Raw genomic sequence first — 23,575 nt, forward strand, 5'->3', positions numbered from 1 at the left:
TAGCTATTTTTTCACAATGTACTAGGATAGCAAAAGGTTGCACGTGTTTGGCAAGCCTAAAATAAATTTCAGCATAATTTCAGTATATCAATATATAAAATAGGTATAGTTGGTTGCTATTAAATCCAACTAACTAAATAGTTCGGTTGGCATAATTCTTTTTTAAATTAAAAATATAAAAAAAATAGAAATAAAAAAGTAATGAAAGAATGGGCGGTTTTCTTGAAATTAAAGACTTTCACAGATAAAAGTTTGGTGGGCATTTTTTATGGACCACAAAAGAAGACAACACATTGGCCATTCAATATGCCCACATTACTCTTGCTACTTCTCTCCTCAAAAAACTCAATCTTCAATTATTATTCAAGATTTTTTATTTATTTATTTAATAAAATAAATAAATAGATAATAAATATTAAAGAAGAAAAAATAAGAAAATAAAAAAAGGAAAATCAAGAAAGTATGAGTCTCTGAGTCTTCATGTAAGCCATGTGAAGTGCTGAAATCTTTTGTCCCCAAAGAGAGACTCATTACTAGGAAGCTGAGTTCTTACCATGCCGACAAATCCGAAACACGAATTTAATGCTTTACGACGCAAAGTTAAGCATCATAATCGAAGCCCATGTGCCGAGTTATTTTCAAAATCGAAACACAAGGAAATAACTTACGAGAGAATTCAAGCCAACGCTCGCCGAAAGATATTATCGATCAACTGAATAGACACACTCTCAAGCTTCGTAAACAAACAAGTATACTCAAGAAACCATGTGCATCGATTATTATTCACAAAAACTACATCCGTAGCATACGATAACGGAACCCCACTTAAGCGTATAGAAAGAATATTCACAAGAAAGGTTCAAACTTTACCACATAATACCTCGATTTTTCTTTTTTCGCAGATTGAGAAAAGCAAAGTGGAGTAAGAATTTACAGAATGTGTGCTCTAGATCACGCAGTATGGGTAACGTTAACCGCTTTATTGAGTCTCTCGAGAATTCCTCTAGCTTTTCTCTGAGCTCTCGAAGTACCGTTCTGAGCGACCTGAGATATCGTACGGTGCATACTCTCCTCTTCCCTCATCGCCTTCCACTTGGTTCTATCGCTAAAGCAAATAGCGTGCAGCATAGCTATACAATTCTCCTTGTTTCTATCACACGTCGTCTCCCTTATTATTTCGAACAAACAAGGAACTGCTTCGAGATCTCCCATTTCTTCGACACACTTTTGATTGGTCGAAAGCAGAGCAAGCGGCGGCAGCAAAATATCGACACGCGCTCTGTTTTTAATCTTTTCAAGAATCACTTCAACCGCCCCGTCTCTAACGGCTCTCACCTTATTCTCGTGCAAAATGCACAGATTGAAAATCGCCGAAGCGGCATCGTTCATAGCCGCAGGATGACCCTCACGCAGTAACTCGATCAAGGGTTTCAACGCACCGGATTTGCCGAGGAGTGCCTTGTTCGAGTCGAGTGCCGATAGTGTGAAAATTGTCGCCGCCGCATTGCTTCTCGTCTCGATCGATCCATTCTTTACCGCGTCGATTAAAAGTGGAATCGCCGCTGGCGTTTCCGCGACTAGCTTCTTGTTGTTATCGTCGTGAATTGCGATGTTCAAAACCGATGTGATTATATCTTCGTGGAGGTCCGGGTGGGCCCCGTTTGTGCCATTGCTTAGTGGGGCGAGCAACTGAGGTATGGCATTGGGGGTTTCGGCGAAAAGGGCTCGAACAGAAGCTGTTTTTCTAGTCAAGCGGCGTAATTCTTTGGCGGCTTCTTTTTGTTCGGATAACGTCGTAGACATTCTGTTGAGTAGAGAGAGGAATTGTTCCCTATCAGATTCCGCAAAGCCCTCCTCGTAGGTGTAGTTAACAGGGTCCGGTAATTTGATGCCGTGTTTATTGCACCATTTGGTTATCATTTCGCGAATCAAGTGGTTCGGTGCGAGTGTGGTGTGTGTGAGTACTTGTTGAGTTTTCGGGCATGTCCGATTCCCCGATTTTAACCATTTCTGAATGAAAGGCCTGTCATATGTCTGCCATTGGCGACAATGCATACAAGAACAAACTCCATTATCAATAATCCAATCCAAACAACATTAAATTTGATTTTGATTATTGGGAAATATAAAAGGCAAATAATAATAACAATAAAATAAAGCAAAATCCAGCAGAATTAATAACCCCTTCAATTGATTATCAACCAAACCATTAGATATATATATATATATCCTCTTATTTTCTTTCAGGAATCAACAATTTAAATTAAATAATTCCAACCTAAATTCAATTTTCATAATTTTAACAACAAACAAATTTCAGTTTTAAAAAAACACACACAATACACACACAAAAAGGGGTAAAATAGAAAACCTGGCCGCTGTCAATAATGACGGGATCTCTCATGAGTTCCATCGAGAGAGGGCACTTAAATTCCTCCGGCACCGTTCCGGCGGAAGCCAATTCACGATCAGTACGGAGTTTCAGAGAAACGGTTTTCTTCAATTTCATTTCCTTCAACGCAACCAGCATCTGATAAGCTCTTTCAACCGCATCCAGATTTACGTCTTCTTCATCCACGATCGCCTTCACCAGCTTCAGCAATTCTTTCTTCAATTCCGCCGCCCTAACCGCCGCCGCCGCCGGATCCCCTTCAATAACACCGCTCTTCGCCATCACTCTTTCCTCCAAAAAAAAATTAAAAATCCCCCAAATTGTTGAATTATACGAATTATGGTGATGGGATTTTCACCCTTCTTTACTAATCATCCACTCTCCTTTTTTTTCAATATTTTTCCGGCGAGATTTTCAGAATTTGGAGTTATTTATTTATTTATTTATTTTTATTTATTTTTTATTAATTCACAGAAGAATGCGAGTGAAGTGTGGTATAAGGAATTGAGAGTTTTAAGTGTAGTGTGGGTTTGTGGGTCCCACTAGTGGGCTACGCAATCAGCCTTGACAGCTGGCAGGTTACGCGGCATAAACACTTCTATTACTACACTAATTAATTAATTAATCGTTTTTTTCGTATTATGAATTTATTTTTAATATGCATGGGAAAATAGTTTTTTTTTAACGAATAAAAAAATATTATTAAAATTACTTCAAAAGCATCGTTTAGGGATATTCTCTTTAATTCCTTTTAATATATTTAAAGTGATGAAAATATTGTGCATTTTTTATTTTATTGTACTCTATTTAAATTAATATGCATGTCAAATTACTTAATATTATTCATTTTAGTTATATATAGAAACTAATTACTTAATTGAATATCATTCATTTGACCATAGTTGATGGTCAAATGGTAGTTAACTAATTAATTCGTTTGTCAACTTATTAGAGTAATATTTCACACTACATTTATTTTATTATTTTATGCAAATTACAATAATTTTGGTAGTCTCAACTTTTTTTTTTTTTTGTTTTTTGTAAATTTAGAATGAGAAAATAAATAAATTAAAGCTAGTAGTTTAATTGATAATAATAATAATTTAGAGATCTAGTTTGCATGTGGGGAGAAGGGATTGAACGAGACATGTGTACTAGTGGAAATGTGAGAGGATGACATGTGTGTTGTCTTCTGAATATTCTTAATTATTTGTTTTCAATTATTTCTTAAAATAATAATAATTAGAGAAATAATATTTACAATTATTCTTTCAAAAAATTAAATATTAATAACAATATCATTAACGTATTTACCATATTCACTTTTGTAATATATCAAAAACCACTACAAAGAAAATTACTATAAACTATAAATATTATTACTTATTATTTATTAATTATTATTAGCATTATATTGCAATTTTAATTAATTTTACATGTGTTGGTCACAATTCAAAAACGTGGCAAATGGCATGTGGAATATTAGGTCAGCGATTCGGTGCAATTTATAATATCTGATTAAATGATTTTAGGTCGTTGACCTTCATCTTCATTTAATTTTTCACCATTATCGAGGAGTAATCCCTATTTTTTTAACTTTTATTTGAATTTCGTGGGCTATATTTCTATTTATTAAAATTAAATTCAGATATAGACATTCCAGAATAATTTGAACGGGCATGTAAATTATGCATTAAAGGATTCCTCCAATACTGTTCAAAGATATCCGAATTTGAAATCGTATTTTTCTTTTCGATTTTCGAAGTTTTGATTTTCATTTTTTCCCAAATTTATTTGGGATGAAATCGGAATTATATATAAAAATCATCGAAATTCCGATTGTAGATTTGTATATTTTAATTATTTTTCAAAATATATAATATAATTTTATGAATTAGAAAATATTATTTGCTATGTACAATAAATTAAACTCTAATAAAATTAATAAATAAAGAAAAAGAAAAATATAATAAACGAACCGACATTTAACTACTGTACGCTACCGCGCACTAAGTACAGTAGAGAAGCACTAATTGAATTTTGTGGTGGAGTCGCGCTTTACGTTTTTCTTTTCTTTTTCCTTAAATAAAGAGAGATTCCAATAATTTATCATCTAATCATATATTTATTATTTACCATACTCTCTATGTAATTAATTTTATATATGCATCTATTTATTTAAAATTTACGTGCCAAATTTCATTACTGGTCCATCATCAAATTAAGTTCTGCATTTTTAATTATCTGATTTTCACCATCTCAATAATCCATTTCATTTTAAAATAATAATTAAATAAATGTAAAATTAAAAGATAATCCAAAGTTGAAGAAAAGAATACGATAATAATAATAAAGAAATGAGATTACCGCATTTTCCGTAATCAAATTGAAAACTTTCACAGTTTCCTAAACTATTTCCATTAATGCTTTAATGAAAAAGTTTGCAAGGAAAAAAAAATAAAGTTTTTTCTAATGATTTGTTTGATTGTTTAACAGTGGATTATATTACAAGTTGAGAATAACATAGGGTAAATTACATCTACATCCCTGATGTATGCTAAAATAAATTTAAGGTTCTTGTAGTATTGATAATTACAGTCACATCCCTGAAACAACAGAGCTATTCATGTACTCGGGACCGATATGCACGATATTTGTTTCACACGGTGCCATTAATAACTACCATAAATGAAAATCCATAAATTTTGTATAAAATAATAAGAATTTAAGAAATACTATTAGGATAGTCATGTCAACCTCTAGCACTATGTTGCCTTCACCAGTGCCTGAAACTAATAGTCCGTTAGAACTGTAACAAAATAACTTAACCGCATTATTTGGTTAGGGTTTATAACAATGGTTCAGGGAGGCGATTGTAATTAGTGATACTATAGGGACCTTAAAATTATTTTAGCGTACAATAGGGTTGTAGGTGTAATTTACCCAATAATTAGTACTATATTGTTAAGGCGATTGGTTATTTTCACAGACACCAAAACACAAACACCTTAACTGCAACCACAAGAAACTCATGTAGGCCACTCACATCTCTCACCACCACATACATAATCCTCTTATTTTTATTTTATTCGTATATTCATACATAATATATATTAACAACGACGATGAAAATGAAATGAAATGATTATATTTCATTTTTATTTATATTTTTTTGGCGGGAAAGCTCAAAAGATGGCATGCACTGAATTATTGGTGATGAATCATCATAATATATAAAACCCTGATATAATGCCACCTGTGGCTGTCAGTATTCTATCCATCTCAATCCCAATCCCTGCAGCCATGAGGTGGCGGTGGGGCAGACGTGTATGGGGCCGCGACGCCGTCCGTACGTCCACCGGAGATGGGGGGTCCCGTTTAGGTTTTTAACTATTTGAGATGGAGGTGTCGTTTTCCGCAGACAACTGTGTCTTGTGTTGTCGTTTTTGTTGGTTACAGAAACATAGGCAGCTTGCCGCCAATTTTTTAGAGAGAGAGATAGAGATCTAGAGAGAGAAAGTTTTAATCTAATAGGCCCATTTCTATAAGTTCAAATTTGAGTAGGCCCAAATCAAGATTCTATATTTTCATTTTCACAGTGCCAAACTCAACCCAATATTTCAAGGCCCAATTTAAATATAAGGACTTTAACTTTTATAATAAACGGAATTTTATTGCCCCATTTATAAATATTTGAAATATATCATTCAATAAAATTCCAATTGGTCAGATAATTTTTTTAATTAACTTGGTAAAAATGAGATTTTATTTTAATTTATTTGTGAAATTAGTATCTCTGCATGTATGGGTAGTCTATTACATTATTTTGAGGTGCAAAGTGCCAAAATATTAAACTTGAAGGGTACAATTGCAAATGTGTTACATTTTCAGGGTGCATAGTGGAATTACGCCCAAGTTTTAACAAAAGTAGTTAGTTTTTACTCTTTAGTTAGGTCTCTATTGGGCCGATTCATTGTAGCCGGACTATTTGTTTAGGCCGATTCGATGTAGACCAACAATTTATTTGGCCCGATTCATTGTAGCCCGACTATTTTTTTAGGCCGATTCAGTGTAGCCCGACTATTTCTTTAGGCAGATTCTTTGTAGCCCGACTTTTTGTTTGGGCCGATTCATTGTAGCCCTAGAACTCAGGCCCGGCCCGTGGCCGAATATGCCCCTTTTTATGAAGATGCCAAACAGTTTCCAGCACTCGGTGGATCAAAATAATCATGATTAATCGATTAAGCTGAATACATTTATTTGAGATTTATTTAACTAAATAAATGGATTATATTCAGAAAAAAATCAACGCAGGTAATAGATGGAGTTGTGTGTAAATAAATATTGATTCTTCTCTTTTGCTTTTTTCCATTATACAGTTAAATTTCTATAAACTAATACAATCGCAACTTGCAAAAATTATATTAATTTAGCAGAATATTATATTATACAACTAATAATTTAATATATTTGTATCGAGTCGGGATCAGAAGTAACTGTTATCCAAGCCAGGATTATTAATTTATCGAAATTGTAACGAGCTAAGCGATAAAAATCAAACAATCAATCATGACATAATTAATTAGGTTCTAGATAAACTCGGATTAGTTGAGTGAGTTAGTATGGTGGTTTACGTGAAACATATGAAGATTCATTAAGATTGTACAACATCATTAATTCTTGAGTTATTGTTTAGGTGGTGGGGTTGTTGGGACTGGATAAGAAATATTTATATATATATTTATTTATTTATTTATTTATTTTTTACATATATATTATATGCGTGGAAAATGATTAGGGATAAGATTAAGAAGTGAATAATGAATGAACATGTATACAAAATCTTTAAGCATGAAAAATAAAATAAAATAAAATAAAGACTAAGAAGAAATTCCTTTCGTGCAACAGAAGTTGGCAGCAGTCTCTTCTTCTTAATTAATCCACCTACCTTCTAATTGTTGTAATTTCAGAGTTTGTCACACCTTGGTCAAATATATATATATACATATGTAAAATATATAATTAATTTAATTCATTTATACCGCTTGCATTCACCAAAAGCCATGCAATTAAACCATGTTATCCAAATTAAATCCCAGAAGGCAAACACCCAATTCCCACTTGCAATAATAGTTAGGCTGTTCTTCGCATATTCCATAATATCATCTTAATTTTATTATCTTTCCAAAGATCTTTTGCAGGTTGAATATTTCAATGTGATCTTTATATAAAAATAATATTATTAATTAATTAGTTCAATGTATATTTAATTTTAAAGATGGTAAAAGGTATGGGGATTTAATATTATCCTTTTTTTCTTTTTTCCTTTTGATTTTATCTTAAGGGAGTCTAGAGTCAAAATGTACACTAAAAAGGTGTCGACACTATTACGTTGTGTACCAAGAGGCAAATTATTATTCTATATTTCTTTTTGGAACTCGGTTTGGACAAATGTAATTGCAGAGTGGTATGAAATAAAAGAAAAAAGAAAATGAACACTAAGGGTGTGTTTGCCCTAAAATTTTATTTTATTTGGGAAAATATATTTGTGAAAAATAAAATTGAAAATAAATTAATATTTGTTTGTATTTTGATAATTTACACCGCAACAATCTAACTAATAGGAAGAACAGTAGTTCGAAAGAGTGTTATATTCTTTTTTAGGTAAATTTGAAAGAAGAGGTTTGAATCGTAATTGATGGAAGCATGTTCTTTTCTCCTCACATTTTCCCCAAAACGAAATTATTCTTGTAACTTAAAAAATATAAATCAAAGCTAGTTTGAAAATTTTCAGGCCTTTTGACATGGTTTATATTTTCATTCTCAAATTCTTGGGCAAAATAAATTTCAAAGCATTCTCATACATTGTATGTTAAGTGATTTCTTGCTTGTGTTTTTAATTAATAAAAAATATGTTAATGCCAAATAATTTGTTTAAATATCAAAAATACTTGGAGGAAAAAAAAAAAAAAAAAAGAAGCCAAACATAACCTAAAGTATGATTATCATAACATTGCATATAATACCAAACCACCAACAAAGGCCAACACCACCCAAGAATTTTGCAGCATCAGATGAACTGAACAACCCAAACCCCCCACCTCGTGCTCGCACGTGCCAGCCAGTGCCAACTCAAGGATACACGCGACACGTGGACCAATAGAGCAAGTCCACGTATCGGAACAATCCAAAGGATATGCCTGGTGCTCCTGCACTGCAACCACAGTACTTAAGACCCCCTCGACTGGGGATACACCTCAGTATATCCTTTCCCACCAATAACCAACACTTTCTTTTATTTATTTTATTTTATTTTTCCTACTTATTTTTGAAGGGGAAACTACAGATAAATCCCTAATCCAAAACTTGAAACACAGATCAGTCCCTACGTAGTTTGCCCTAGCATTTCAGTCCCTACTCACACGCCTAACATGCAGATCAGTCCCTAATGTGAATTTTATATATTTTATTATATTTTCTTCTCACTCTCACCCTTTTCTCTCTCCTGCTTTTCTCTCTCCTGCTTTTCTCTCTCTTCATCTTCTCTTTCCTTCTTCTCTCTCTTCATTTCTATCTGCTTTCTTTCTTCTCTATTTCTTCTCCATTTCTCTCCTCTGGTTTCCCCTTTTTTCCGGCGAAAAAATCACTGTAAAACCCACCCACCCCACAATGGCTACAAATGATGTATCTAACGATGTACCCAGTGTGATTCTTGGAAGTTGTCGATACAAAAATCAACTTCACATTATTTCCATAAAAAGTAATTCGACATTAATGGAGATATATGGTGCTATTATCAACAAATGGAATCATATCCATCCAGATGCACTGATCCTCCAATACTTGGCTCCTCGGGAAAGATTGTATGTGACATTGGGCACTGATGAAGATGTGGAGAATATGGTTGCATTGCATCTGATAATGAAGATGAGTGTGGTGGACATTGTCGTGACCTGCAAAGATGAAGCTAATTCGCGTGGAAAGAGGGTTCGCACCGATGGCTGGTAGGTCTCCATCTTTTTCTGTACTGCTGAAATGCATTTCTTTATGGTTGTTAATTATTGTGTGATACATAGTATAAAATATGGCACATAATAGTATCATGCTAATATAAATATGGTATGGACGTATGATACTTACAGTACGTAACCTTGATCTGAGTAGTATGGGTGATAGGTAAATTTGGTACTGCTGGTGGGAAAACATAGTATCATATAATGAGGAAGATAGTACGTTACCTTCATCTGAATAGTATGGGTGATAGGTAAATTTGGTACTGTTAATGGGAAAACATAGTATCATATAATGGGGAAGATAGTACGTAACCTTCATCTGAATAGTATGGGTGATAGGTAAACTTGGTACTATTTGTGGGAAAACTTAGTATTATATAATGGATAAGATAGTATGGAACCAGTGCATTGTTATGATATTTTCATGTACATTGTTATTTGGATTCCACTCTATTGTAATCCATTTTTAAAATTTTTTTGAAACCAAAAGCGGCGATCAATCGATGGAAATCGAGGGTAATCCGCTTGGAAATTCAATTGATGCATGGAGACATTGCATCCGTGGGGAGAATCAGTTTTTTAAAGATCCTGATGATTTTAGGCATATGCTGAAAAACTATTCTATTGCTAATAATCGATCATTTAAGTACATGAAAAATGATCAACAAAAGATCATAGCAGTATGCATTCACGAAAACTGCAAATGGAGGGTTTATGCATCATTGTACAAGTCAGATAAGTTATTTAGCATTCGCAAGTGCAATCTTGAGCACACTTGTGGTGATGCTACTCTTCGTACAAGGGGTCATCCTAAAGCCGATGCTACATGGATTGCCCAAATTATGAAACGAAAATTGAGAACGCAGCCAGCTTACACACCATGTGGTATGTTAGAAGATATCCGAGACGATTATGGTCTGGAGCTTCAGTACTACACAGCATGGAGGGGTAAAGAAAAAGCAATGCGTGATATCCATGGTGATGAGACGACATGTTATGATAAACTGAGACGCTATTGTCGTGCATTAAAAATGCATAACCCTGGTAGCATGGCAGAGTATGAGATTGAACCTGCTACTCAAAAGTTTATTCGAATATTTATTAGTTTTGGGAGTTCTATTTCCGGCTTTTATCGGTGTAGGCCGATGATATGTTTGGATGGGACTCACATTAAAAATAAGTACAAAGGATGCTTGCTTTCTGCTGTGTGCAAGGATCCAAATGATTCCTTATATACATTGGCATACGCAGTTGTTGATGCTGAGAATGATAAAAACTGGGAGTGGTTTTGCATTAAACTGAAACAAATTCTAGATCTTCACAATGACAATAGATCTTTTACCATTTTCTCTGATCGTCATTCGGGGCTTCTTAAAGCCGTCCCGTTGGTATTTCCTAGTAGCCACCATGCATATTGTTTGCGACACTTGGTGGATAACTTTAGAACTCAGGTATTTTGTCACCTCATGTCATACTTTTGTATAACATGTTTCATACTTTTGTATAACATGTTTCATACATTTGTGTAACATGTGTCATACTTTTGTATAACACATTTCATACATTTGTATAGCATGTTTCATACATTTGTATAGCATGTTTCATACATTTGTATAACATGTTTCAAAATAATATAGGTCCTGAGGAAGTACCCATTGCACAACAAGTCATACTGGGCGAGTGTTTTACATAATGCTGCATATGCTCCTACTCGGCAGGAGTTCGATGCAACTATTTCTCGTATAGTGCAATCTATGCCTCTCGCGGCATCATTTATTTCGAATTCTGATCCAAATCATTGGGCGAATGCCTATTTTTCTGGAGAAAGATGGGGAATCGTGAACAATAATCAGGCAGAAAATTGGAATGGTTGGGTTAAAGATGCCCGATCTTTGCCTGTTCCATCCATGATTGATCACATACGGATCAAAGTAATGGAGATGCTAGTTAAACGACAAGGAAAAAGTTTGGCAATGACTGGCATATTGTGCAAGAAAATTCTAAAGAGATTAACAATCAATCATATGGCCTCTCGTTCCTTAAAATATTGTAGATCAAGTAGTACCGCTTTTGAGGTATATGATGAGGACAAGTCGTATAAGGTTGACTTGCAGCAGAAGACTTGTTCTTGTAAAGCATGGCAATTAGAGAAACTTCCATGCAAACATGCATGTGCATGTTTGGAGTCAAAAGGATACTCAGTATATGAGTTTGTGGATCCATGCTTTCATATTGATACGTACAAACAGGTATATCAATTCACGATTAACCCAATTCCCTCGTTTGATGAGGACTTTGACTTGTACGATGCGTGTAATGCTCCGCCCGATGTCTTTGTTAATGCACCTGATTCGAGAACTCGACCGGGACGTAGAAAGACAAAAAGAATTCCTTCACAAGTGCAAACTCGTAAACTGAATTGTACTCGGTGTGGGAAGCCTGGACACAATCGTCGTACTTGCACACAACCAATCTGACTACCAATTTTTTTTAATGTAAATACTGTCTGCATTTGTGTTAATTAAACTAACTAGTCTTGTTTCTAATGTAAATTTTATGTTTTTCATCAGGGAGGACAAGATGGAGGAGAGCTTACATGATTGCCCATTATGTTATTCAAGTGATTGAAGTGAATGAAAACTGGCTGTTTGTACTTTATTATTATGTGATTTGCACTATGTTGTTTTGAACTTTGTACTATGTTTCAATTTGCACTATGTTTTTGCTATTTGTAGTTTGTACTATGTATTAGGTACTCTGTTCATTGATGGTTTATCATTTTCAGTCTAATGGTACTATTTTTATTTACACATGGTATTGGATATGAGATAGGATGGTATGCCTATTGCTGGTTGATGGTTTATCATTTTCAGTCTAATAGTACTATTTTTATTTACACATGGTATTAGATATGCGATATGATGGTATGCTTGTTGCTGCTTGATGGTTTATCATTTTCAGTGTAAAGGTACTGATTTGATTTACGCATGGTATTATCTATGAGATAGGATGGTATGACTTACTCAATTTATGACCGTTACAATATAGCCGTTGCTTATAATATAGCCGTTGCTTATTGTCAGAACTAGTCAAGTCATAATATGACCATAAATGACACATAGGCTCATTTGTTTCTAATTCATGGCTTCTTTTAGTAGCACCACTCAAATGAGTGGGTTAAAATACAAAAAAGGGAAATGCAAGCGTCTTGATTGTGGGAAGAAAACAATAATCATGGTTTCAGAAACTATTTCGAATCCCGGAAGGTTATTTTACTGTTGCCCACACCATGGCTACTCCCATTGGTGTGAACCATTTGAAGTTGGGCAAACTTTTTCCAACTCAAATCGTGAAGAAAATGAAGCTACAAGTGCGTCGATGAACCAAGTCCATCAAGAAAGTGAAGTGAAGAATTGCAATTCTGAAGGTGGAGTAGTTCATAGTTTGATAGTGTTGAATCTAGTAATATTTGCAGTCTACATGCTATGTAAAACCTATGTACTGTTGTTTAATTAGTGAACATAAGAGTACAATGTATAAGCTGGTAAAGTTTGGGTTCTTCAGCATTTATAGTACGCTTTGTCTACCAATTAAGTATAATGTATAAGCTGGTAAAGTACAAGTGAGTCGTGACTACAGTACGATATGTTCACTGATAAAGTATATGTTTGCCATTCATATAGTATTTTTACACTCTATATATTATTGTCGGGCCAATGCATCCATATGATCGCATTTTAAGACACAACTCTTCAGTTTTAGACTATTAAGAATGAATGGAGACAATGTGGGAGTGGATCAACATCGACTATGGTAAGAATTGAGGAAAGTATTAGGTTTACACTTGAGCATTGTAGACTTGTATGAATATATTGTATAGTATATGAGTATCATGTATGAAATTCAACATATTTATGGGATCTTGTAATCCAAACGCAACAATAATGCTCACCTACCTTAAAATAATAATCTAAAACATAATTTATGCATCTCCCGTACTTATTGATCATTAAAACGTCAATGAAATTAGTGCAATTCAATTCATCAAAAAATATAGTACGCTTTGTTCACCAAATAAGTACAATGTATAAGCTGGTAAAGTACAAGTGAGTCATCACTATAGTACCATGTGTTCACTGATAAAGTATATGTTTGCCATTCATATAGTATTTTTACACTCTATATATTATTGTCGGGCCAATGCATCCATATGATCGCATTTTAAGACACAACTCTTCAGTTTTAGACTATTAAGAATGAATGGAGACAATGTGGGAGTGGATCAACATCGACTATGGTAAGAATTGAGGAAAGTATTAGGTTTACACTTGAGCATTGTAGACTTGTATGAATATATTGTATAGTATATGAGTATCATGTATGAAATTCAACATATTTATGGGATCTTGTAATCCAAACGCAACAATAATGCTCACCTACCTTAAAATAATGATCTAAAACATAATTTATGCATCTCCCGTACTTATTGATCATTAAAACGTCAATGAAATTAGTGCAATTCAATTCATCAAAAAATATAGTACGCTTTGTTCACCAAATAAGTATAATGTATAAGCTGGTAAAGTACAAGTGAGTCGTGACTACAGTACGATATGTTCACTGATAAAGTATATGTTTGCCATTCATATAGTATTTTTACACTCTATATATTATTGTCGGGCCAATGCATCCATATGATCGCATTTTAAGACACAACTCTTCAGTTTTAGACTATTAAGAATGAATGGTGACAATGTGGGAGTGGATCAACATCGACTATGGTAAGAATTGAGGAAAGTATTAGGTTTACACTTGAGCATTGTAGACTTGTATGAATATATTGTATAGTATATGAGTATCATGTATGAAATTCAACATATTTATGGGATCTTGTAATCCAAACGCAACAATAATGCTCACCTACCTTAAAATAATGATCTAAAACATAATTTATGCATCTCCCGTACTTATTGATCATTAAAACGTCAATGAAATTAGTGCAATTCAATTCATCAAAAAATATAGTACGCTTTGTTCACCAAATAAGTATAATGTATAAGCTGGTAAAGTACAAGTGAGTCGTGACTACAGTACGATATGTTCACTGATAAAGTATATGTTTGCCATTCATATAGTATTTTTACACTCTATATATTATTGTCGGGCCAATGCATCCATATGATCGCATTTTAAGACACAACTCTTCAGTTTTAGACTATTAAGAATGAATGGTGACAATGTGGGAGTGGATCAACATCGACTATGGTAAGAATTGAGGAAAGTATTAGGTTTACACTTGAGCATTGTAGACTTGTATGAATATATTGTATAGTATATGAGTATCATGTATGAAATTCAACATATTTATGGGATCTTGTAATCCAAACGCAACAATAATGCTCACCTACCTTAAAATAATGATCTAAAACATAATTTATGCATCTCCCGTACTTATTGATCATTAAAACGTCAATGAAATTAGTGCAATTCAATTCATCAAAAAATATAGTACGCTTTGTTCACCAAATAAGTATAATGTATAAGCTGGTAAAGTACAAGTGAGTCATCACTATAGTACCATGTGTTCACTGATAAAGTATATGTTTGCCATTCATATAGTATTTTTACACTCTATATATTATTGTCGGGCCAATGCATCCATATGATCGCATTTTAAACAATAATGGAGACAATGTGGGAGTCGATCAACATCGATTATGGTAAGTTTTTCGTGAATACACATGTGAAGTACGCTTTGTTCATCAAATAAGTACAAGTCTATTGTTGACAAGGTATCTTCGAATGGACTAGAAAGTATTTGTTGCTCAGTTTTATGGTACGCTTATATTCTTTATACAAACTAATTAATCGCAAAATAAAGTACCATGTGTTCAAAAGGCAAGTACATTTCATCGAAACATATAGTACAATGTATACAATGAAAAAGTACGAGTAGAGCTAATCAATAGTATTATTAGCTCTACAACAAAAGGACAGATTGTTTATGGCATAAAAACACATTCACCTGTTCATTAATTAATTACAAAAAAACACAAGAACCCCAAAACACTTCCACTCCCAGTTTTTTCACAATAACGCCATATCTATTTCATATTTAGCTTCCACTTCTACTCCCCGATGCCTCAGAAAGATAGCTGCTAGTTTTGGGCGAAGTATTTTGATATCGCAAGTTTTTGCCTTAAACCAAATTTCTTCACTGTTTACAGCATGACAATATGCCCACATGCAGACAAACAAGCCGCAATCAAGGTTCCCATCCTGCTGCCTGCATCCATGAACCCATTTAGCTTCCGATTGTATCTCCAACCCAGACCTTCTTTCAACCACCTTGCTGTAAAACGAGGCCTACGAAAATAAAATATTATATTAGTCTACAACAATTCGCAAGAATAAAGAATAACTAATTACAAGAATATGGGCTTACGACATAATCCGCAATTCCTGGGAAATTCGGAGAATAGTCTATGGAGTTCCAATGGTAAATACATTTATCTATTGGGTTCAGAACAAGCAGGAACCAGTGTTCACTGGAATTGATAGGTATCATGACAAATGTTTTACTGAAGATATTTGCTGTGTTTAGCTTGTCAAAAGCCATCGTTCCAAAAATAGTAAAATCATTGAGAAGACGATCAAACATGGCATCGCTCATTCGTTCTACGTCCACCCGAGGTCGCGACATTAACTCTTGCTACGAAACATAATAGAGAATATTAGATAAACATTGTAATGTATGCAAAATTATTTGTTAAACCACTATATACCTGGGCAGGGGAGTCAAGGTAATCAATCTCATGTCCATGCTGGTTCATGATAGCTTCGGAACATAATAGATTCAAGTACAAATCTATGTGTTCTGCACTCAGCATTTCATCAAATAAAAGTTCGCACATATGCCTTCCCGTCAGCTGATGTGGGCCTCTCTCCACAATAATTTCACTACAGTAAGACATAACCACGTACTATTGGATAAGTAAACTTGTACTATGTACAAAGTTAATACATACTATAACATGTGGTCAACATATACTATTGGATAAGTAAACTTGTACTATGTACAAAGTTAATACATACTATAACATGCAGTCAACATGTACCATTGGATAAGTAAACTTATACTATGTACAAAGTTACTACATACTATAACATGCAGTCAACATGTACTATGTATTCACTTGACATATACCATATATGAAGGTGGTTGTGCTCTTACCCTAAATCAACACTTTCCAAGAACTGATCCAACAATATCCTATCTTCTTCGGATATTTGGTCACGACGTACGTAGTCCTTTCTTCCCCGGTAATAATCGGCATTCTATATAACGAATAAATCACACCAATTATGACAAAAAATAATAATAATGTAAAACTAATATTAGATAAAAATACCTTGATCCCAGGGACTGAAACAGGGACTGAAACCGGAACCTTGGACACAGGAACTTGTTTACGACCACGTCCTCGTCCTCGTCCTCGCACGCGTGGAACTTTGGCCTTTGACTTTGGCCTTTGACTTTGACTTTGACTTTCGTCTCCTTGATTTCTCTCTCTTTCTTCACTTCGTTCTCCTTCACCTTCCATCCCCTTTCCTCCTTCATTTTCTCCTTCCTTTTCCCTTTCCTCTATCTCTGCCTCTATCTCTATCTCTTTCTCTGTCTCCGTCTCTCTCTCTTTTTCTGTCTCTGTCTCTTTCTCTTTCTCCTTCTCTTTCTCCTGCTCTTTCTCTATCTCTATCTCCTTCTCTTTCTCTATCTCCTTTTCTTTCTTTCTCTTACTCTGCATTTTTTTTTCTTTATTTTTTTCTTCTGTTACATTCCCCCTCTTCCTTTTTAAGTTATTCATCATCTGCTGCAACTAAAAAAAACAATAGTACGAAACATGTTATACCATAGTATTATATTAGTTGACATATAGTATGTTCCAATGGGAATGGAAGTATGAATTTTAGGGTTTATTGTATTAATGACTTACAGATGTTGCTTCCACGTCTCCAATCTCATCTTCACTACTCTCAGAACTTATTTCCACAAATCTGTCAGCACTAATTCCAACAACTGGACCAGAAATTACTTCCAAAACCGGAGAAAGCAACGCTTTCTCTTTCGGGTACACAGAAAATGGTATAACCTAATAAACGTAAAAAATTTGTTAGCAAATACCTAATACATTATATATTTTGTAACTCAAAGTGTTACCTGCACTTGTTTTATCTGATCAAAAAGCAACCTAGCTGCTTCTTCATCGATTGGGATTTTGCTGTCTTGCCACCGGAAGAACCGGGGAAATTTGTAAACACTGGTGCTAACCCCTAGTGACGTGATCCTTTCATGCACCCATGCCTGCGTATTTTGGAATCAATATTAATTGGTATATTCAATATAACATAATATATATTCACTATTAGATATCACTTACCAATAAGCCGATAGTGCATCCATCAAAATACTTCAACCCCCCCTTCAGATACCCCTCCATATTCTCAACAAGAATATCATACACCAACTTTCCCCATGCAAAAGACCCTAAAACCTCCAAATCTTCTACATGCGGATAAACCCACCTTTCTAACGTTTTGTTCCCCTTTGGCAGTAGAATAGTATTTAACAGATAAATAGTGTACAATCTGCTGAAATCTTCAACAGATTGTTGATCGGTCATAACTGCATAGGCCTCCAGTTTATAACCAATATATGGCCTCGTCACTAAAGATAACTTACCATCAAAAATACGTGTGATGAAATCAGTGTCTCTACCATCCATATTCACATCCACCGGTACGCCTTCGTACTGCAGCCCTAATACGATAGATAATTGCTGCGGAGTGAATTCCAAGCGTATAGTATTTCCCCCAAACCAGAAGGCCCGATCTTCTGGATTGTACGCTTGCATGAGAGACACAACCCTATGGAAGCTGTGGTTTATTTTAGGCATGTCCATGTAGTGATAGAAGGGATTTTTCTTCAGTACTTCATGATGTTGTTTCTTCATCACTTTTTTCACACCTTCCATAGTTAGGTGAAAAGCGATCGGTGAGCACCTGCAGCCTATTGATAGCTTGCTGCAATCTTCTTTTACAACAATTCCTGCAATTACATACACATAAAACAAATACAATTATAACAAATACAACGTACTATAAAGTTCCACATGTCAATACCATCCGAAATCACTAGTAATACCATTCAAAGGCACTGGTAATACTATTATGGCATATGACTTATACTACAGGACCATCAAACATTATACTTCTAGTACCACAAGTCAATACCATCCGAAGTCACAAGTAATACCATTCAAAGGCACTAGTAATACTATTATGGCATATGACTTATCCTACAGGACCATCAACATTATACTTCTAGTACCACATGTCAATACCATCCGAAGTCACTAGTAATACCATTCAAAGTCACTGGTAATACTATTGTGGCATATGACACATGCTACAGAACCATCAAAGATTATACCATCTAAATGCACTATTAATACCATTACTGCGCATGACACATACTATAGAACCAGTACGAAAAATACAATAAGCCTCTTTCCCATATCCTATATGAAACCCTTGTTAGGACTCAAAATGCTTTGGGGACATGCTAATGTCACCGAAGAATAATACCCATGAGAAAACTGTTACAAAATCATGAAATTCGACAACAAATAAATGATCTTTGCAAACCCAAACAACAGAACAACAAATATTGGAACCGATTTAATGATTAGGGCAAACACCGAATAAAGTCGAGGCATAATACCCATGAGTGGATATGTTCAAAATCATGCAATTCTATAACAAATAAACCTTTTTGCCCTGCTTAAGCAACACCCAAATGGGTCTGTTTCCAAGAAAATGAAAAAAAATAAAAAATCAAACCTTGTTGTTTACCCTGCTTCACCATTGTTTATAAATGGGTTTGTTTATACTATTTTTCTGCGGTTTGTTGATTCTTCGTGTTTCGTAATTTCTTCCTTCTTTGTTGTTTCTCTGTTGCGTTTCTTCTTCGTTTCTTCTTCGTTTCTTCTTGGTCTGAAAATGGGTATTACTGAACGGTGGTTTTTTCTGCGCCTTTTTAGCTTCTTTTTTGTTGTTTGATTTTTGAAATGTAACGGGCAAAGAGCGTGTAATACAAACGGCGCGTGGGAAGTTGAAAAGAAGTTATGTAAAATTAGTATAAAGTAAAGGGTATTTTCGTATTTGCACATTTTATTAGGGACTGATCTGCATGTTAGGCGCGTGAGTAGGGACTGAAATGCTAGGGGAAACTACCTAGGGACTGATCTGTGATTGAAGTTTTGGATTAGGGATTTATCTGTAGTTTCCCCATAAAAAGAATTCAGTTTATTACGAATATTCCTTTTCTAAATTCCTCGGCCTCTTCCCATTTATATATAAATCGCAACACCTTTTTTTTTTAAATCATAGTTCTTCAGATTATTGAAAAAGCTGCTTTAGCAAAATCAATTGCTTTTCTAATTTTGAGAAATATTTTGAGAATGTATGGTTTTACGAGAATGAAGAGAGTGACTGATCCGTTAGATGATAAGGTGAAGGCTCGGATCTTCGGCCGGGATCGGGCCGAACCGGCGGGCTACGTCAGCAGCGGAAGCGAGCACAGCAGCGCTCACGCCGACGATGACGTCACTTCCTCCAGCCTTTCTGATATATTCTTCGGTTTCGGAATCGACGGCGGCGACGGGGAATCGGCGCCGGAGAGAGATGAATCGGCCGATTCGGAGCGCAATCCGTCAATGTACGAGTTCAATTTGAGGAATGTCGATTTGATTAAGCCGATTGTGGTGGATCGGACGGATGTGTTTAGAAATGTGCTCGAGGCTCACGTTTTGAAGGCGGTGCAGGCGTTTGCGTGCGTGAAATCGGATCAGCGTGTTTTGCGGAGAAACGTGATGGCGTTTCTCAGGGGTTACGGTTACAATGCGGCGATCTGTAAGACCAAGTGGGAGAGCTGCGGCGGACTCACCGCCGGAAACTACGAGTTCGTCGACGTTCTCGAGAAGGACTCGTCGGCGAGGTATTTCGTCGACTTGGATTTCGCGTCGGAGTTTGAGATCGCCCGGCCGACGAATTCGTACGAGCGTCTCGTGCAGTGCTTGCCTAGGGTTTTCGTCGGGAAAACCGAGAGCCTGAAGCTGATTCTGAAGGCGGTGAGCGACGCCGCCAGGCGGTCGTTGAAGAGCAGGGACCTCCACCTGCCGCCGTGGAGGAAGCACCGTTTCATGCAGAACAAGTGGCTCGGTCCATACCGTCGCACGACTAACCTTTTTCCGGCGACTTTTTCTACACCATCGCACGTGAAGAATCAAAATAACGCCGTTAAGTGCCGAGCAGTCGGATTTGACGCCGCCGTCGACGGCGGTAGTTTCATGTTACCCGCGGCGGCCCGTACGAGATGAAGGCGGTGGAAATATTAAAAAAATATATATAGTTCCCGTATTTGTTGAAAATAAAATAAAAATGTTAGTTTCTTCAAACAATTTTGTCGTGTTGTGTGTTGATGGTATGGTAGGAGTATTTTTTTAATTAATTTATTTATTTTCAGCATTATCCATTCAGTAGTGTACGCGGCAAATGGAGGTAGGTTCTATGACGCGCAGATTATCTATGATTCACGTGCAAATGTGTATATATTGGTTTCACCGTCCGATTTTTGTAAAATGAAATATCTTGATTGAATCGAGCGGCTCAGATTACTTTATGTTTTCCATAGGAGGATTTTTTGTTTACTTAATTTTTTTTATAAAAAATCAAAATTCCAGAAAAAATATGAAAATTTGAATTGTCTGGAAATAATACTATAATATTGAATAATTATTTTTGTGGTGTCATTGTAATAATTTGGAATGAAAATAAAATATATGTTGTATCATAATGAAAAAAATATGGTATTGGTAGTGGACACGTGGCTGAAAATAAGATTATTTTAGTATAAATCTTGATATTTGACGCGACAGATGATAAAAGCATGAAAAATGTCTGACACGAGGATTGGACAACTGTATCGGAAGCTTTCAAAGTAGAGAGAGAAGAAGAGAGAGAGAGAGATTAAAATAAGGTGGGGCCCACTAACGTACTTGGATAATGTAAAATTGAAAGAATGAGATAAGGATAAATTTGCTTTTGTCCTTTTTTTTTTTTTTTTTTTGAGTAATTCAAGTCATTACGAGGGGAAGTAGGGGAGGGGGGACTCGAACCCTAGACCTTTACCCTATTGGTAAGGCTAGGTACCAACTCTCCTAATGAGGGTTGGTGTCCTTTTTGGTAATATAAATTGTTATGAATTGACCCTTTTAGTTGTGGGGGCACCCTAATTTTCTACTAATGTCTAAAGTGGAAGTGCCTTCTTTAGGCCTGGAGGGCCATGCTTCCTCTACCTATTCACAATTAACCATTATTATTATTATTATTATTATTATTATTATTATTATTATTATTATTATAAAAAAATTCATTTTTATTTTTGCTTGGGTTTTATTTGACGCTGCTATCATGTTTATATAATTATAGTTCAATTACATGTTTAAAAATATATTATTCAATATTAATATCTTCAATACGGGCTAATTAATATTAATTAATGAACAAACAACTATTTTCTCAAAAACAAATATGGTTTATTTGACCACAATTATTTATTTAGTTTTATTTATTTATTTAAGCCCTTTTGTAATTTATAATGAATACCAAATGAAAAGGCCTTAACTCTAGTTCTAGCTGTTTTGTAATGGACCCATTTATTCATGAGAAAAAGCCCAATAATCCGAAGACTGCGGTTCTAGCTTTCTAGGCCCAAAAACGAAACATAACTCATTTATTGGTAATATTGTACAAATAACATATATTTATATACTTAAATTCTTCCTACCTTTTTTTTTTAAATAATAGAAATAAGTCTAAATATTAGTAGACAAATAGATAATAATCGCGTTGAATTTACCTGGAATACAAGGGAAAAGTTGTCGTCTCGAATAATTAATCGAGCGAATTTTGGACACTCGAGTGATTTAAGAATAATTAATGACTAATAAGTGTCTAAATTTTAGAAAGACTACATAAATAGCAAATGAAATAATAAAAGGTGAATTTAAAAATATAAAAATAAATACAATAATATATCTTAAACTAAATGGGCTTGAAGAACCGGATACCGGGCTAGCCCGTTTAAATTTATATATATATATTCGGCCCCTAGTATCCAGTTTTCCCAAAACCAGGGGCTGTGTGAAGGGGACAACCAACACCGACTACCTAATAAAATAATTAAATAATGCTCTAATATTAAGCAATTAATTAACAACTGATTATAATTACTCCTTAATTAACTTGAAATAACCATAGAAAATAGGAAATTTAATAAGATAAACCAACCACAGCTCAGCATCATTAAAATAAAATAATATTTTATTTTCACATTACTTTCAATTAATGGTTTGTTTGGTTGTTAAGGTACAGTGATTCTCCGTTTGCAGGGTCATTATTAATACATGCTTAATTAGTGTCTTGGGATTATCTTAATCAAGTAAGGTTGTTCTTAATTCTTATTATTTATAATTAGTATTTTAATATGGTTTAATGCTTCCTTAAACGTTGTAATATCAAATGTGAAAGCACACCCAAACTCGATTCATAGTTGGGAATATCCGAATGTGTGTAAGATGCCAATCAGATTATAATGTTCGGATTATATTTTTTTACTTATTATAATTCGTTTGCTAGTGTTTAATGATTTAGTATAAACTACAACCGCCCATAGTGTATGGTCAAATTACGAAAACCCTTCTCTTATTTTGATAATTACAACCACCTCTCAACTCCTCAAATTTATTGGAATTTTTGAGATTATATGGAATATTATTATTTTTGTACCTGTTTTATCCTATTCGAACTCTACATTTTGAAGCAAGATGATCATAGTATGTGTATTTTGGCTTGTATATATCAGATTGTTGTGCATCTTTTACACAAAACGTGTACAAACTAGAGCATATTTCACGAAATCTAAATGATTGTGTTGAATTTGACACCATAAGAGCTACTCCAATGCTAAATACCAAAATTGAATTATCAAATATTTATTTAATATTTGAGATAATGTTTTAATATGGATTAAAATTCATCTACTCCAACC

The 23,575-nt window shown here is 34.6% G+C and overlaps 4 protein-coding genes and 1 long non-coding RNA gene across 5 annotated transcripts; 3 read left to right on the forward strand and 2 right to left on the reverse strand.

The window, feature by feature from the left end:
• Positions 1–752: 752 nt before the first annotated feature.
• LOC105976218 (U-box domain-containing protein 9) lies at positions 753–2,883 on the reverse strand. Its single transcript, XM_013001499.2, has 2 exons — positions 2,372–2,883; positions 753–2,034 (listed from the first exon to the last, which is right to left on the reverse strand). Exons 1-2 carry the CDS (start codon positions 2,672–2,674, stop codon positions 952–954), a joined length of 1,386 nt encoding a protein of 461 aa, XP_012856953.2. The 5' UTR covers positions 2,675–2,883; the 3' UTR covers positions 753–951.
• A 5,850-nt stretch (positions 2,884–8,733) lies between these two features.
• On the forward strand, positions 8,734–12,207 carry LOC148771371 (uncharacterized). Its single transcript, XR_016030969.1, has 2 exons — positions 8,734–9,396; positions 11,976–12,207. It is a non-coding gene; the product is annotated as an uncharacterized LOC148771371 (long non-coding RNA).
• On the forward strand, positions 9,395–12,207 carry LOC148771372 (uncharacterized). The gene is made up of 2 exons (XM_088817339.1): positions 9,395–10,856; positions 11,043–12,207. The coding sequence occupies exons 1-2, from the start codon at positions 9,909–9,911 to the stop codon at positions 11,880–11,882; spliced, it is 1,788 nt and encodes a 595-aa protein (XP_088673465.1). The 5' UTR covers positions 9,395–9,908; the 3' UTR covers positions 11,883–12,207.
• A 4,237-nt stretch (positions 12,208–16,444) lies between these two features.
• LOC148771373 (uncharacterized) lies at positions 16,445–19,747 on the reverse strand. The gene is made up of 3 exons (XM_088817338.1): positions 17,844–19,747; positions 17,624–17,767; positions 16,445–17,555 (listed from the first exon to the last, which is right to left on the reverse strand). The coding sequence occupies exons 1-3, from the start codon at positions 18,435–18,437 to the stop codon at positions 17,388–17,390; spliced, it is 906 nt and encodes a 301-aa protein (XP_088673464.1). The 5' UTR covers positions 18,438–19,747; the 3' UTR covers positions 16,445–17,387.
• Positions 19,748–19,767: 20 nt separating this feature from the next.
• LOC105976217 (uncharacterized) lies at positions 19,768–20,994 on the forward strand. Its single transcript, XM_013001498.2, has one exon. It carries the CDS (start codon positions 19,926–19,928, stop codon positions 20,841–20,843), a length of 918 nt encoding a protein of 305 aa, XP_012856952.2. The 5' UTR covers positions 19,768–19,925; the 3' UTR covers positions 20,844–20,994.
• Positions 20,995–23,575: the final 2,581 nt, after the last annotated feature.

The sequence above is a fragment of the Erythranthe guttata genome, chromosome 4 (genome assembly GCF_056151865.1).
Source record: "Erythranthe guttata isolate IM_541 chromosome 4, IM_541, whole genome shotgun sequence".
In the NCBI taxonomy this organism is placed as follows: Eukaryota; Viridiplantae; Streptophyta; class Magnoliopsida; order Lamiales; family Phrymaceae; genus Erythranthe; species Erythranthe guttata.

Bases quoted from the DNA above. Each gene is read 5' to 3' on its own strand.
- LOC148771372 (XM_088817339.1), top strand. From the start codon at position 9,909: ATGGAAATCGAGGGTAATCCGCTTGGAAATTCAATTGATGCATGGAGA. The intron at 10,857-11,042 runs GTATTTTGTCAC...AAAATAATATAG, and splicing joins TGGATAACTTTAGAACTCAG to GTCCTGAGGAAGTACCCATT.
- LOC148771373 (XM_088817338.1), bottom strand. From the start codon at position 18,437: ATGGAAGGTGTGAAAAAAGTGATGAAGAAACAACATCATGAAGTACTG. The intron at 17,768-17,843 runs GTAAGTGATATC...CAAAATACGCAG, and splicing joins GATGCACTATCGGCTTATTG to GCATGGGTGCATGAAAGGAT. The intron at 17,556-17,623 runs GTAACACTTTGA...TACGTTTATTAG, and splicing joins ATCAGATAAAACAAGTGCAG to GTTATACCATTTTCTGTGTA.
- LOC105976217 (XM_013001498.2), top strand. From the start codon at position 19,926: ATGTATGGTTTTACGAGAATGAAGAGAGTGACTGATCCGTTAGATGAT.
- LOC105976218 (XM_013001499.2), bottom strand. From the start codon at position 2,674: ATGGCGAAGAGCGGTGTTATTGAAGGGGATCCGGCGGCGGCGGCGGTT. The intron at 2,035-2,371 runs GTTTTCTATTTT...CGCCAATGGCAG, and splicing joins TCATTATTGACAGCGGCCAG to ACATATGACAGGCCTTTCAT.